This window comes from Hyla sarda, chromosome 10 (genome assembly GCF_029499605.1).
Source record: "Hyla sarda isolate aHylSar1 chromosome 10, aHylSar1.hap1, whole genome shotgun sequence".
NCBI classification, from domain to species: domain Eukaryota; kingdom Metazoa; phylum Chordata; class Amphibia; order Anura; family Hylidae; genus Hyla; species Hyla sarda.
In genome coordinates this window covers 127578475-127594527 of record NC_079198.1, presented here as the reverse complement: position 1 = coordinate 127594527, position 16053 = coordinate 127578475, and the positions used below count along the sequence as shown (strand labels likewise).

The following is a 16053-nucleotide window of genomic DNA, read 5'->3' as shown; positions in this document are numbered from 1 at the left end:
GAGGGATCGGTCCTGTCAAACTAACCTGATCAGCTTTCATGAGGAGGTGAGCTCCAGATTGGACCAGGGGCGATCGTTGGATGTCGTATATCTGGATATTTCCAAAGCATTTGATACGGTGCCACATAAAAGATTGGTGTATAAAATGAGAATGCTTGGACTGGGGGAAAATGTGTGCAAGTGGGTAAGTAACTGGCTCAGTGATAGGAAACAGAGGGTGGTTATTAATGGTACTTATTCTGATTCGGCGACTGTTACTAGTGGGGTACCACAGAGGTCAGTTTTGGGTCCTATTCTATTTAATTTATTTATTAATGACCTTGTAGAGGGGTTGAATGGTAAAGTAGCAATCTTTGCAGATGATACTAAACTCTGTGAAGTGGTTAAAACAAAAGAGGACAGTGCACTATGTACAGTAGATAACACAATAGAGGACAGTGCACTGTTACAAATGGATCTGGATAGGTTGGAGGTTTGGGCTGAGAAGTGGCAGATGAGGTTCAAATCCGGGCTGAAATTATGTATTTATATGGAAGCACACTTGGGACGACTGATGTGGAAAAGGACTTGGAAGTCTTAGTTAACAGTAAATTTAGCTGTATTGACCAGTGTAGGGCAGCTTCTGTCAAGGCAAATAAAATCAAGGGGTGCATCAATAGGGGCATAAACGCCCACGACAAGGAAATAATTCTACCGCTGTACAAATCACTAGTCAGACCACACATAGAATACTGTGTACAGTACTGGTCAGACCACACATAGAATACTGTGCACAGTACTGATCAGACCACACATAGAATACTGTGTACAGTACTGGGCACCAGTGTACAAGAAAGATATAGTGGAGCAGGAGAGGGTTCAAAGACGGGCAACCAGGGTAATACGGGGAATGGGAGGACTACAGTACCCAGAAAGATTATCAGAATTAGGGTGATTTACTTTAGAAAAAAGAAGGCTTAGGGGCGACCTAATAACTATGTACAGTGGTCCCTCAACATACCAAGGTAATCCGTTCCAAATGAACCATCGTTTGATGAAACCATCGTATGTTGAGGGATCCGTGCAATGTAAAGAATAGGAAGTTGTACTCACCTGTCCCCGCGCTCAGGACCGTCACCGCTGCCCTGGATGTTGCGCTCCATCGCTGTCGCCGCGTCCCCGTGACGTCCCCGCCGCTCCGGAACGTCTCTGCTGCCCGGGATCATCTTGCCCTACACAAATGGAGTGTGCAGCTGTCACGATGCCGGCTGGCAGGTAGTGGATCCTCTGTGCCAGAGAGGGATTGGCGTGGACCGTGCTAGTGGATCGGTTCTAAGTCACTACTGGTTTTCACCAGAGCCCGCCGCAAAGCGGGATGGTCTTGCTGCGGCGGTAGTGACCAGGTCGTATCCACTAGCAACGGCTCAACCTCTCTGACTGCTGAAGATAGGCGCGGTACAAGGGAGTAGACAGAAGCAAGGTCGGACGTAGCAGAAGGTCGGGGCAGGCAGCAAGGATCGTAGTCGGGGGCAACGGCAGGAGGTCTGGAACACAGGCTAGGAACACACAAGGAAACGCTTTCACTGGCACAATGGCAACAAGATCCGGCGAGGGAGTGAAGGGGAAGTGAGGTATAAATAGGGAGTGCACAGGTGAACACACTAATTGGAACCACTGCGCCAATCAGCGGCGCAGTGGCCCTTTAAATCGCAGAGACCCGGCGCGCGCGCGCCCTAGGGAGCGGGGCCGCGCGCGCCGGGACAGGACAGACGGAGAGCGAGTCAGGTACGGGAGCCGGGATGCGCATCGCGAGCGGGCGCTACCCGCATCGTGAATCGCATCCCGGCTGGAGACGGTATCGCAGCGCACCGGGTCAGTGGAGCTGCCCGGAGCGCTGCGGTAGCGAGAGAGAAGCGAGCGCTCCGGGGAGGAGCGGGGACCCGGAGCGCTCGGCGTAACAGTACCCCCCCCCCCCCTTGGGTCTCCCCCTCTTCTTAGAGCCTGAGAACCTGAGGAGCAGACTTTTGTCTAGGATGTTGTCCTCAGGTTCCCAGGATCTCTCTTCAGGTCCACAGCCCTCCCAATCCACCAAAAAGAACCTTTTTCCTCTGACCGTCTTGGAGGCCAGTATCTCTTTCACTGAGAAGATGTCAGAAGAACCGGAGACAGGAGTGGGAGAAACTAATTTGGGAGAGAAACGGTTGATGATGAGTGGTTTAAGAAGAGAGACATGAAAGGCATTAGGAATACGGAGAGAAGGAGGAAGAAGAAGTTTGTAAGAGACAGGATTAATTTGGCACAAGACTTTGAAAGGACCAAGATAGCGTGGACCCAGTTTGTAACTGGGGACACGAAAGCGGACATATTTAGCGGAGAGCCATACCTTGTCTCCTGGAGCAAAAATGGAGGGAGCTCTTCTTTTCTTATCGGCAAACTTTTTCATGCGAGATGAAGCCTGTAAAAGAGAATCTTGGGTCTCTTTCCATATGGTGGAAAGATCACGAGTCACTTCATCTACAGCGGGCAAACCAGAGGGCAAGGGAGTAGGGAGGGGGGGAAGAGGGTGACGGCCGTACACCACGAAAAATGGGGATTTGGAGGAAGATTCAGAGACTCTAAAGTTATACGAGAATTCGGCCCATGGTAGAAGATCTGCCCAATCATCCTGGCGGGAGGAAACAAAATGTCGTAAATAATCACCCAAGACCTGGTTAATTCTTTCTACTTGTCCATTGGATTGAGGATGATATGCAGAAGAAAAGTTTAATTTAATCTTGAGTTGTTTACAGAGAGCCCTCCAGAATTTTGACACGAATTGGACGCCTCTATCCGAGACTATCTGTGTGGGCAACCCGTGAAGACGAAAAATGTGTACAAAAAATTGTTTAGCCAACTGAGGCGCTGAAGGAAGACCAGGAAGAGGGATGAAATGTGCCATCTTGGAGAATCGATCAACGACCACCCAAACAACAGTGTTGCCACGGGAAGGGGGTAAATCAGTAATAAAATCCATACCAATCAAAGACCAAGGCTGTTCGGGGACAGGCAGAGGAAGAAGAAAACCAGCGGGCTTCTGGCGAGGAGTCTTATCCCGGGCACAGACAGTGCAGGCTCGCACAAAGTCCACGACATCCGTCTCCAGAGTCGGCCACCAATAGAAGCGAGAGATGAGTTGCACAGATTTCTTGATGCCTGCATGACCTGCGAGATGGGAGGAGTGACCCCATTTGAGGATTCCGAGGCGTTGGCGTGGAGAGACGAAGGTCTTTCCTGGAGGAGTTTGCCTGATGGAGGCTGGAGAAGTGGAAATCAGGCAGTCAGGAGGAATGATGTGTTGCGGAGAGAGTTCAACTTCCGAGGCATCCGAGGAACGAGAGAGAGCATCGGCCCTAATGTTCTTATCGGCAGGCCGAAAGTGAATTTCAAAATTAAATCGGGCAAAGAACAGAGACCACCTGGCCTGGCGAGGATTCAGCCGTTGGGCAGACTGGAGATAGGAGAGGTTCTTGTGATCGGTGTAAATAATAACTGGAAATCTTGATCCCTCCAGCAGATGCCTCCATTCCTCAAGTGCTAATTTAATGGCTAGAAGCTCTCGATCCCCGATGGAGTAGTTCCTCTCCGCCGGAGAGAAGGTCCTAGAAAAAAAACCACAAGTAACAGCATGCCCGGAAGAATTTTTTTGTAGAAGGACCGCTCCAGCTCCTACAGAGGAGGCATCAACCTCCAATAGGAAGGTTTTAGATGGGTCAGGTCTGGAGAGCACGGGAGCCGAAGAAAAGGCAGACTTGAGCCGTTTAAAGGCGTCTTCCGCTTGAGGAGGCCAAGACTTGGGATTGGCATTTTTTTTGGTTAAAGCCACGATAGGGGCCACAACGGTAGAAAAATGTGGAATAAATTGCCTGTAATAATTGGCGAACCCCAAAAAACGTTGGATAGCACGGAGTCCGGAGGGGCGTGGCCAATCTAAGATGGCAGAGAGTTTGTCTGGATCCATTTGTAGTCCCTGGCCAGAGACCAAGTATGCTAGGAAAGGAAGAGATTGGCATTCAAACAGACATTTCTCTATCTTGGCATAAAGTTGATTGTCACGAAGTCTCTGAAGAACCATACGGACATGCTGGCGGTGTTCTTCTAGATTGGCAGAAAAAATCAGGATATCGTCCAGATATACAACAACACAGGAGTATAAGAGATCACGAAAAATTTCATTAACAAAGTCTTGGAAGACGGCAGGGGCGTTGCACAGGCCAAAGGGCATGACCAGATACTCAAAGTGTCCATCTCTAGTGTTAAATGCCGTTTTCCATTCATCCCCCTCTCTGATGCGGATGAGATTATAAGCACCTCTTAAGTCCAGTTTGGTAAAGATGTGGGCACCTTGGAGGCGATCAAAGAGTTCAGAGATGAGGGGTAGGGGGTAGCGGTTCTTTACCGTGATTTTATTAAGACCGCGGTAGTCAATGCAAGGACGTAGAGAGCCATCTTTTTTGGACACAAAGAAAAATCCGGCTCCGGCAGGAGAGGAGGATTTACGGATAAAGCCTTTTTTTTAATTTTCCTGGATGTACTCCGACATAGCAAGAGTCTCTGGGGCGGACAGAGGATAGATTCTGCCCCGGGGTGGAGTAGTGCCCGGGAGGAGGTCAATAGGACAATCATAAGGCCTGTGAGGAGGTAGAGTCTCAGCTTGTTTTTTGCAAAAAACATCCGCAAAGTCCATATAGGCCTTAGGGAGACCGGTTACAGGGGGAACCACAGAGTCACGGCAAGGGGTACTGGGAACCGGTTTTAGGCAGTCCTTGAAACAAGAGGGCCCCCAACTCTTGATCTCCCCAGTGGACCAATCCAGGGTTGGGGAATGGAGTTGAAGCCAGGGTAGTCCAAGGAGGATTTCGGAAGTGCAATTGGGGAGGACCAAAAATTCAATCTTCTCGTGATGAGGTCCGATGCACATTAGAAGGGGCTCCGTGCGGAAACGTATGGTACAGTCCAATCTTTCATTGTTTACACAATTGATGTAGAGGGGTCTGGCGAGACTGGTCACTGGGATGTTGAACCTGTTGACGAGAGAGGCCAAAATAAAATTTCCTGCAGATCCGGAATCCAAGAAGGCCATAGTAGAGAAGGAGAAGGCAGAGGCAGATATCTGCACAGGCACAGTAAGACGTGGAGAAGCAGAGTAGACATCAAGGACTGTCTCACCTTTGTGCAGAGTCAGCGTACGTCTTTCCAGGCGGGGAGGACGGATAGGACAATCCTTCAGGAAGTGTTCGGTACTGGCACAGTACAGGCAGAGATTCTCCATGCGGCGTCGTGTCCTCTCTTGAGGTGTCAGGCGAGACCGGTCGACCTGCATAGCCTCCACGGCGGGAGGCACAGGAACGGATTGCAGGGGACCAGAGGAGAGAGGAGCCGGGGAGAAAAACTCCTGACGCCTTTCGGAAAAAAGCATGTCAATGCGAGTGGCAAGATGGATGAGTTCATGTAGGTTAGCAGGGATTTCTCGTGCGGCCAGAACATCTTTAATGTTGCTGGATAGGCCTTTTTTAAAGGTCGCGCAGAGGGCCTCATTATTCCAGGATAATTCTGAAGCAAGAGTACGGAATTGTACGGCGTACTCGCCAACGGAAGAATTACCCTGGACCAGGTTCAACAGGGCAGTCTCAGCAGAAGAGGCTCGGGCAGGTTCCTCAAAGACACTTCGAATTTCCGAGAAGAAGGAGTGTATAGAGGCAGTGACGGGGTCATTGCGGTCCCAGAGCGGTGTGGCCCATGACAGAGCTTTTCCAGACAGAAGGCTGACTACGAAAGCCACCTTAGACCTTTCAGTAGGAAACTGGTTCGACATCATCTCCAAGTGCAGGGAACATTGGGAAAGAAAGCCACGGCAGAATTTAGAGTCCCCATCAAATTTATCCGGCAAGGATAGTCGTAGACCAGAAGCGGCCACTCGCTGCGGAGGAGGTGCAGGAGCTGGCGGAGGAGATGATTGCTGAAGCTGTGGTAGTAGCTGCTGTAGCATCACGGTCAGTTGAGACAGCTGTTGGCCTTGTTGCGCTATCTGTTGTGACTGCTGGGCGACCACCGTGGTGAGGTCGGCGACAACTGGCAGAGGAACTTCAGCGGGATCCATGGCCGGATCTACTGTCACGATGCCGGCTGGCAGGTAGTGGATCCTCTGTGCCAGAGAGGGATTGGCGTGGACCGTGCTAGTGGATCGGTTCTAAGTCACTACTGGTTTTCACCAGAGCCCGCCGCAAAGCGGGATGGTCTTGCTGCGGCGGTAGTGACCAGGTCGTATCCACTAGCAACGGCTCAACCTCTCTGACTGCTGAAGATAGGCGCGGTACAAGGGAGTAGACAGAAGCAAGGTCGGACGTAGCAGAAGGTCGGGGCAGGCAGCAAGGATCGTAGTCGGGGGCAACGGCAGGAGGTCTGGAACACAGGCTAGGAACACACAAGGAAACGCTTTCACTGGCACAATGGCAACAAGATCCGGCGAGGGAGTGAAGGGGAAGTGAGGTATAAATAGGGAGTGCACAGGTGAACACACTAATTGGAACCACTGCGCCAATCAGCGGCGCAGTGGCCCTTTAAACCGCAGAGACCCGGCGCGCGCGCGCCCTAGGGAGCGGGGCCGCGCGCGCCGGGACAGGACAGACGGAGAGCGAGTCAGGTACGGGAGCCGGGATGCGCATCGCGAGCGGGCGCTACCCGCATCGCGAATCGCATCCCGGCTGGAGACGGTATCGCAGCGCACCGGGTCAGTGGAGCTGCCCAGAGCGCTGCGGTAGCGAGAGAGAAGCGAGCGCTCCGGGGAGGAGCGGGGACCCGGAGCGCTCGGCGTAACAGCAGCATTAAAACACATGTGAAACGGCTCTAGCAGGTTCATTGTAAATCGTATGACAGATATATGGAAATGGCCTTGATTATGTGACATCTTCTCTTCCAGGGTTGATGAAGGGGTCGTCTCTGATTGACTTTTCTACGGGTCTAGGCATTGCCCACCTCTTGGCAATATCAGACTCCTTCCAGGAAATCACTTTACTGAATGCCAATGAAAATTACGTTGTAGAACTGGAGAAGTGGAGACAGAACCACACAGACTCATTGGATTTTTCACACTGGGCACCCACAATTTGTGATCTGACTGTAAACAGGTGAGGAAAGTTATGTGGAGTGAACAGGATGCCGTCCATCCTCACCAGACATTACACAAGATGGCACTCATTTGCAGTTGGTCTATCAGCATTGCTGCAATTTCCCATGCACTATGATACTGTATACATCAAAATTAGTCATACATTTCTTTTACTCATTCAATGACTCAATTAGTCATTCATTTACCAAGTAACAATAGTATAAGTAGGAAAGAAAATACTACCATCACACTGTTACTGACCAAATCCTGTATACTGAGACCAATATTACCAATAGTACCAGTATACAGGGAGGAATATTATCACCATACATATTACCATCAAACTGTTACTGACCAAATCCTGTATACTGAGACCAATATTACCCTTAATACCAGTATACAAGGACTAAATATTACCCCCATACAGTGACCATATAGTGATAGATATCAGCTCTACACAGGCTCTGCAGACCATAATAGTGCATACATACAGTTACATCCGGTGACATCTTCTCTGATCAGAGTTGTTCACTTTCCTTTTTCTTCTCCATCCGGCCCAGTGGTTTTCCCATTATAGCGGTGACCCAAATAGATAGGTCTCCGTGTAGATAGCTTCTCCTTGTAGACAGTTACTCTCTGTAGTAGTAGAAGCCCACTTTAGGTAGTAACAGCATAAGTCCCCTTTAGGCAATAATAACAGCAGCCCCCTTTAGGTAGTAGTAGTAACAGAAGATCCCTTTAGGTAGTAACAGCAGCAGTCTGCTATAGGTAATAATAACAGTTGACCCCTTTAGGTAGTAGTAATAGCAGAAGCCCCCTTAAGGTAGTAACAGCAGCAGTCCCCTTTAGGTAAAAATAAAAGCATCCCCCTATAGGTAGTAACAGCAGCAGCCCCCTTAAGGTATTACTAATAGCAAGAGCCCCCTTTAGGTACTAACAGCAGCAGTCCCCTTTCGTAGTAGTGATAGCAGAAGTCCCCATTAGGTTATTAGGTAATAGCAGCAGCCCCCCCCCCCCCCCCCCCCCCCCTTAGGTATATAGTCAGGCAGGCAGTCTTCCTTCTTAAAAGGAGTAGTCCAGTACTAAAATACTTATCCCCTATCCTAAGGATAGGGGATAAGTTTCAGATCGTGGGGGGTCCGACCGCTGGGGGCCCCCGCGATCTCCTGTACGGGGCCCCGACTCTCTGGTCAGATAGCTCGTGTTGACCACTGCCGCTGAAACGCCGCCTCAATACAATTCCGCTCCGCTGCCCCGTTCTCCCGCCAGCATCATGGCGTCCTATGGAGGACCGTGTGACATACACGTCACTCTGATTCCTCCATAGCATTACGCTGGGGGCAGTGGAGGAGGTGGAGTTACGTGTGTGTCACATGCTCCTCCATGGGACGCCATGATGCGGACAGGAGAACGGGGCAGCCGCACTGCAGCAGGTATCAGACTTGGTATCGGGGACATTAAATGCGTCCCCGATACCGTGCAAATGCCGGTGTTGGCCCCAATACTGATACTAGTATCAGTATCGGGACATCCTTACTCAGAATTCTATAGATACGCTCCTAGGTGACCTAACAGTGTTACAGTATACAGGGCTTTTAGAGCTCTTAGTGTAATACACATGTTTTTTGGGCTATTGATAAAGTACAGGTTCAGTAACAGATAGTTCGGTCAGAACCAGAACTTTTTGCCAGAGTTCACTGAACCGACAGTACCAAACTTTAAAAACATTCGCTCATCTCTAGAGGTAATCACTGCAGGACCCCTGGGGTGTCAGACATTATATAGACTGATGGGAGTGACTAGTAAATGTATACAGTATGTATGCGGCTAGAGACCATAGGGGATAAATGTCTGGTCGCGGGGGGGGGGGGGGCCTTTTTGCGATCACCCATACAGCGCCCTCGACATAGCTCAAGGAACTGACGTTTCACACCCAGCATGTCAGCTGGTGGAAACACCCCCCGCTATTTATCTCTACGGGGGAGGCGGAGACACAGCATTTACTTGTCTCCGCTTCTCCCATAGAGATAAATGGAGGGCGCGTGTTTCCACCAGCTGATGTGCTGGATACAAAATTTGTTCTAGCAGCGCTGAGACGGGGTGAGCCGGGGCCCAGTACGGAACATCGTGGAGGGTCCCATCGGTTAGACCCCTCGCGATCAGACATTTATTTGCAATCCGCAGGATAAATTTCTTACCACTGGACATCGGGGGAGATTTATCAAAACCTGTCCAGAGGAAAAGTTGCCCATAGCAACCAATCAGATCACTTCTTTCATTTTTTACAAGGCCTCTGCAAAATGAAAGAAGCGATCTGATTGGTTGCTATGGGCAACATTTCCTTTGCACAGGTTTTGATAAATCTCCCCATCTTCTTTAAGGCTGTAGAATACACTTGGGGGACCCTGGGGGGGCTTATAAATGGTATGATCTTATGCTGCTTAAAGGGGTACTCCCGTGGAAAACTTTTTTTTTTTTTTAAATCAACTGATGCCAGAAAGTTAAACAGATTACTTCTATTTAAAAATCTTTATCCTTCCAGTACTTATTAGCTGCTGAATACTAAAGAGGAAATGGTTTTCTTTTTGGAACACAGTGCTCTCTTCTGACATCATGACCACAGTGCTCTCTGCTGACATCCTTGTCCATTTTAGGAACTGTCCAGAGCAGCATATGTTTGCTATGGGGATTTTCTCCTACTCTGGGCAGTTCTTAAAATGGACAGAGATGTCAGCAGAGAGCACTGTGGTCATGATGTCAGCAGAGAGCTTTATGCTCAAAAAAGAAAAGAATTAACTCTGTAGTATTCAGCAGATAATAAGTACTGGAAGGATTAAGATTTTTTAATAGAAGTAATTTACAAATCTGTTAAACTTTCTGGCACCAGTTGATTTTAAAAAAACGGGAGTACCCCTTTAATGACTGAATTCCATTTTATGTGCATGTTTGCCCAGTGGTATTGTTAGGATTGGTGTCGCCCGGTGTGGTAGAAAATATTGTCACCCCATACACCTTCAGCCTGTTGTGATGGACACCAGTGTTGTAACACGTTGCACTATTTCCAGTATAATAAGGAAAGTGCTAAAGATGTTTTTACCTTTTAAAGCCACAGCTCCCTGTATGCTGGTATGGTTATGCTGGGAATTTTTGTTTCACCCATCATTACAGCAGAACTTACAAGTGAGTACAGCTCTGATGGAACATAGTGAGGAGAATACAGAATGATATCAGTGACTACAGGTGACGTCTTCCCTATAGTGAGGAGAATGCACAATGATATCAGTGATTACAGGTGATGTCTTCTCTATAGTGAGGAGAATACACAATGATATCAGTGATGACAGGTGACGTCTTCTCTATAGTGAGGAAAATACACAATATCAGTGACTACAGGTGACGTCTTCTCTATAGTGAGGAGAATACACAATAATATCAGTGACTACAGGCGACGTCTTCTCTATAGTGAGGAGAATACACAATGATATCAGTAATTACAGGTGACGTCTTCTCTATAGGGAGGAGAATACACAATGATATCAGTAATTACAGGTGACGTCTTCTCTATAGTGAGGAGAATACACAATGATATCAGTAATTACAGGTGACGTCTTCTCTATAGGGAGGAGAATACACAATGATATCAGTAATTACAGGTGACGTCTTCTCTATAGGGAGGAGAATACACAATGATATCAGTGACTGCAGGTGACGTCTTCTCTATAGTGAGAATACACAATGATATCAGTGACTACAGGTGACGTCTTCTCTATAGGGAGGAGAATACACAATGATATCAGTGACTACAGGTGACGTCTTCTCTATAGTGAGAACACACAATGATATAACTGACTACAGGTGACATCTTCTCTATAGTGAGGAGAATAAACAATGATATCCGTAATTAAAGGTGACGTCTTCTCTATAGTGAGAATACACAATGATATCAGTGATTACAGGTGACGTCTTCTCTATAGTGAGGAGAATACACAATGATATCAGTGACTACAGGTGACGTCTTCTCTATAGTGAGGAGAATACACAATGATATCAGTGATTACAGGTGACGTCTTCCCTATAGTGAGGAGAATACGCAATGATATCAGTGATTACAGGTGACGTCTTCCCTATAGTGAGGAGAATACACAATGATATCAGTGACTACAGGTGACGTCTTCCCTATAATGAGAAGAATACACAATGATATCAGTGATTACAGGTGACGTCATCTCTATAGTGAGGAGAATACACAATATCAGTGACTACAGGTGACGTCTTCTTTATAGTGAGGAGAATGCACAATGATATCAGTGACTACAGGTGACGTCTTCTCTATAGTGAGGAGGATACACGATATCAGTGACTACAGGTGATGTCTTCTCTATAGTGAGGAGAATACACAATGATATCAGTGACTACAGGTGACGTCTTCTCTATAGTGAGGAGAAAATACAATGATATCAGTAATTACAGGTGACATCTTCTCTATAGTGAGGAGAATACACAATGATATCAGTAATTACAGGTGACGTCTTCTCTATAGTGATGAGAATACATAATGATATCAGTGACTACAGGTGACATCTTCTCTATAGTGAGGAGAATACACAATGATATCAGTGATTACAGGTGACGTCTTCTCTATATTGAGGAGAATACACAATGATATCAGTGACTACAGGTGAAGTCTTCCTTATAGTGAGGTGAATACACAATGATATCAGTGACTACAGGTGACGTCTTCTCTATAGTGAGGAGAATACACATTGATATCAGTGATTATAGGTGACATCTTCTCTATAGTGAGGAGAATACAGAATTATATCAGTGATTACAAGTGACGTCTTCTCTATAGTGAGGAGAATACACAATATCAGTGATTAAAGGTGACATCTTCTCTATAGTGAGGAGAATACAGAATGATATTAGTGACCATAGGTGACGTCTTCTCTATAGTGAGGAGAATACACAATGATATCAGTGACTATAGGTGACCTCTTCTCTATAGTGAGAAGAATACACAATGATATCAGTGACTACAGGTGACGTCTTTTCTATAGTGAGAAGAATACATAATAATATCAGTGACTACAAGTGGCGTCTTCTCTTTAGTGAGGAGAATACACAATATCAGTGACTACAGGTAACGTCTTCTCTATAGAGAGGAGAATACACAATGATATCAGGTCTTCTCTATAGTCTTTCCTTATATAATTCAGCTGGTACATACTGCCAGGACTTGTTTCAAGTAAATCTCTGCAGAATTTGATGCCCAGACGGCATTGGTTCTTCACTATATCAGCAGATTCTGATCCTCTATATAGAAAGAAAAATGTATATAATGCTGCCACACACTGTACCCTCTAAATGTAATACTGCCACACACAGTGCCCTCTGAATATAATACTGCCACATACTGTTCCCTCTGAATATACTTCCACACACTGTGCCCTCTGAATATAAAACTGCCACACACTGTTCCCTCTGAATATAAAACTGCCACACACTGTTCCCTCTGCTGAATATAATGCTACCAAACACTGTACCTTCTGAATATAATACTTCCACACACTGCACCTTCTATATATAATACTACCACACACTTAGCTTTCTGAATATAATACTGCCACACACTGTACCCCCTGAATATACTGCCACACACTGAGCTTTCTGAATATAATACTGCCACACACTGTACCCTCTGAATATTATATTGCCACACACTGTACCCTCTGAATATATTACTACCACACACTGCACCCTCTGAATATAATACTGCCACACACTGTACCCTCTGAATATAATACTGCCACACACTGAGCTTTCTGAGTATAATACTGCCACACACTGTACCCTCTGAATATAATACTGCCACACACTGTACCCTCTGAATATAATACTACCACACACTGTACCCTCTGAAGATAATACTGCCACACACTGCGCCCTCTGAATATAATACTGCCACACACACTGTACCCTCTGAATATAATACTACTGCCCCACACTGTACCCTCTGAATATTATACTGCCACACACTGTACTCTCTGAATATAATAATGCCACACACTGTACCCTCTGAATATTATACTGCCACACACTGAACCCTCTGAATATAATACTGCCACACACTGTACCCTCTGAATATTATACTGCCACACACTGAACCCTCTGAATATAATACTACCACACACTGTACCCTCTGAATATTATACTGCCACACACTGAACCCTCTAAATATAATACTGCCACACACACTGTACCCTCTGAATATTATACTGCCACACACTGAACCCTCTGAATATAATACTGCCACACACTGTACCCTCTGAATATAATACTACCACACACTGCGCTCTCTGAAAATAACCTTGCCATACAGTGCCCCCTCTACAATACCGCAACATACTGTACCCCACAAATACAGTACCACCCCAAAAATTCCTTAGAATATACACCATACCTCTAAAATTCAAACACACTGTGCCCCTTACATATATTAAAAATGCCCTGTCCTGTGCCTTCAAGTGGTAATAATGCCCCATGTACCCCCAAGTTGTGATAATACCCCCTGTCATGTGCCCCCATATAATAATGCCCCTGTCCTGTGCCCCACATATAATAAAAAATAGTGCCCCCAAGTTGTAATGATGCTCTGTCCTTCCTCACCACATAACCCTAATACCCACTGTCACGTGCCCCCATATATAAAGCCCACTGTCCTGTGCCCCTCAAGTTGTAAATTTGCCCCCGTGCTACCCAAATGGTAATAGTGCCCCAAACATAATAAAAAAAACAACAATACTTACCTAATCCACGTTTCCACGAGCAGCTCCCTCTCCCCCTTTTCATGCCTGCAGTGTGTGAGCAGCGTGACGGAATCTACGACGGGCAAGATGACGTCCCACCATCGCACTCAGAATGTGAGTTTGAACGGTGGAGTGGGAGCGGACATCTCCCGCTCCACCATATTAATGTACTACATACGTGGACCGGGAGTCAGTGAAGGGTGGTTGGGATTACTTCCCACATGGTGGTGTCACCTGGTTTGGACTGTACCTACTGGCAACGCCATTGTGTATGCCTGGATGTCTGCTGCATCACTTCATATTTGTGTTTCAGAGAAGAACCTCAGAAGCTGGAGGAAAAACTGAGAAAAAAAGTAAATCGCGTCCTCCACTGCGACTTCACGAAGGAAAATGTCACTGAGCCCCATGTGCTTCCGAAAGTGGATTGTGGCCTCTGTATTTGGAGTCTTGGCCCGATCAGCACAGACCAGGCCTCCTACACTGAAAACATGAGAAAGATGGTGTCCCTGCTGAAGGTCGGGGGGCACCTGGTGGTGTTCGGAGGGTTCAATGCCAGTTATTTTGTGTTAGGGGATAAAAAATATCATACATTCATGTACGATGAGAACACGGTGAGGACGGCGATGGCAGCCGCAGGATGCTCCATTATAAGCTTCCATTACGATGAGAGTAAAACACCAGATCATAAGTTAGATAGTACTCACATGTTCTGTGCTTTTGCCATTAAAGAGCGTGAGGTCTAAAACCATGAAGACCACCCTGCGCGCCATTATTGTCCCTGCCGGCGTGGCGAGGAGCTGTGTGCCCATCCTATGATTAAATGGGAACTCTCTTTAAAACAAAATTTTGCTATTGCACTCCTTATGGTGAATAAAAACGATTTCTAATATACTCTGTTTAAAAAAAAAATTAAGTTTTCTATGTTTTATTTGTGCTTAAAAAAGCTCAAGAGCACATTCCCCCCCCCCCCCCCCCCATCTTATACACAGACTTAGGACCAAAGTCCAAACACAGGAAGTGCAGCCTGGAGTGCTGAGGGGGGGGGGGGGGGTGTCCAGCCAACAGCATACGGCAGTTAAGTGTGAGAGGAGCTATGATTGGACGAGGCTGGACACCCCCCCGCCCCCCCCCTCAGCACTCCAGGCTGCACTTCCTGTCTTTGGACTTCGGTCCCAAGTCTGTGTATAAGATGGGGGAAAATGTGCTCTTGAGCTTTTTTAAGCACAAATAAAACATAGAAAACTTCACATTTTTTTTAAACAAAGTATATTAGAAATATTTTTTATTTACCATAAGGAGTGCTATAGCAAAAATTTATTTTAATGAGAGTGACCCTTTAAGTGATAGGTAAATTAGATTGTAAGCTCCATTGAGGGCAAGATACAGACCGACCATCATGTCCCCAGAGATAGTGACAACCCCAGTGTATGTCATCCGGTCTAAAATAAAATGACTACTGTTTTGCCTTTTCGTCTTTTTTCTTCACGTTGTAATTCCGCCGGCTGCACATGAGCTGCGTAACCAATTATGCTCTGTGAGAGGAGCCTGAATCCCCTACAGCCGTGGTCTCCAACCTGCGGACCTCCAGATGTTGCAAAACTACAGCTCCCAGCATGCCCGGACAGCCGTTGGCTGTCCGGGCATGCTGGGAGTTGTAGTTTTGCAACATCTGGAGGTCCGCAGGTTGAAGACCACTGCCCTACAGGGAGTAACTGTTCCCTCCAAAATTGTGACACTGAATAACATAACCATCATGCATACCTGGGCAGCTATCAATGCCAGTCTATGCATAATACACATAGGGGGAGATATATCAGAACCTGTGCAGAGGAAAAGTTGCCCAGTTGCCCATAGCAACCAATCAGATCGCTACTTTCACTTTGCAGAGGCCTTGTTCAAAATGAAAGTAGTGATCTGATTGGTTGCTATGGGCAACTGGTCAACTTTTCCTCTGGACAGGTTTTGATAAATCTCCCCCATAGTCCTTTTAATCAGCATTAAACACTGACTGCAGGGGGTCCCTGTGTGCGGACTTGGAACCAACAAAGGCCCAAAAAGAAGGAAAAGAAAATATATGAATCACCCCATAAATACCCCATACACATTAGATATGGGACAGCCTAT

At 46.8% G+C, this 16053-nt stretch overlaps 2 protein-coding genes across 3 annotated transcripts in view; one reads left to right on the top strand and one right to left on the bottom strand.

Moving 5' to 3' along the window:
* LOC130293254 (nicotinamide N-methyltransferase-like) overlaps positions 1-14672 on the top strand; it is a 32262-nt gene extending 17590 nt beyond the window's left edge. The window contains exons 2-3 of the mRNA XM_056541754.1: positions 6935-7142; positions 14243-14672. Of these exons, the coding sequence (XP_056397729.1) occupies positions 6935-7142; positions 14243-14672 (638 nt within the window). The remainder of the gene's footprint in view (positions 1-6934; positions 7143-14242) is intronic.
* LOC130293557 (pulmonary surfactant-associated protein C-like) overlaps positions 1-15732 on the bottom strand; it is an 83726-nt gene extending 67994 nt beyond the window's left edge. For both annotated transcript variants that reach the window (XM_056542380.1, XM_056542381.1), the window contains exons 1-2: positions 15691-15732; positions 1093-1211 (exon numbers count right to left, since the gene is read on the bottom strand). The gene's annotated coding sequence lies outside the window, so the exon portion shown is untranslated. The remainder of the gene's footprint in view (positions 1-1092; positions 1212-15690) is intronic.
* Positions 15733-16053: the final 321 nt, after the last annotated feature.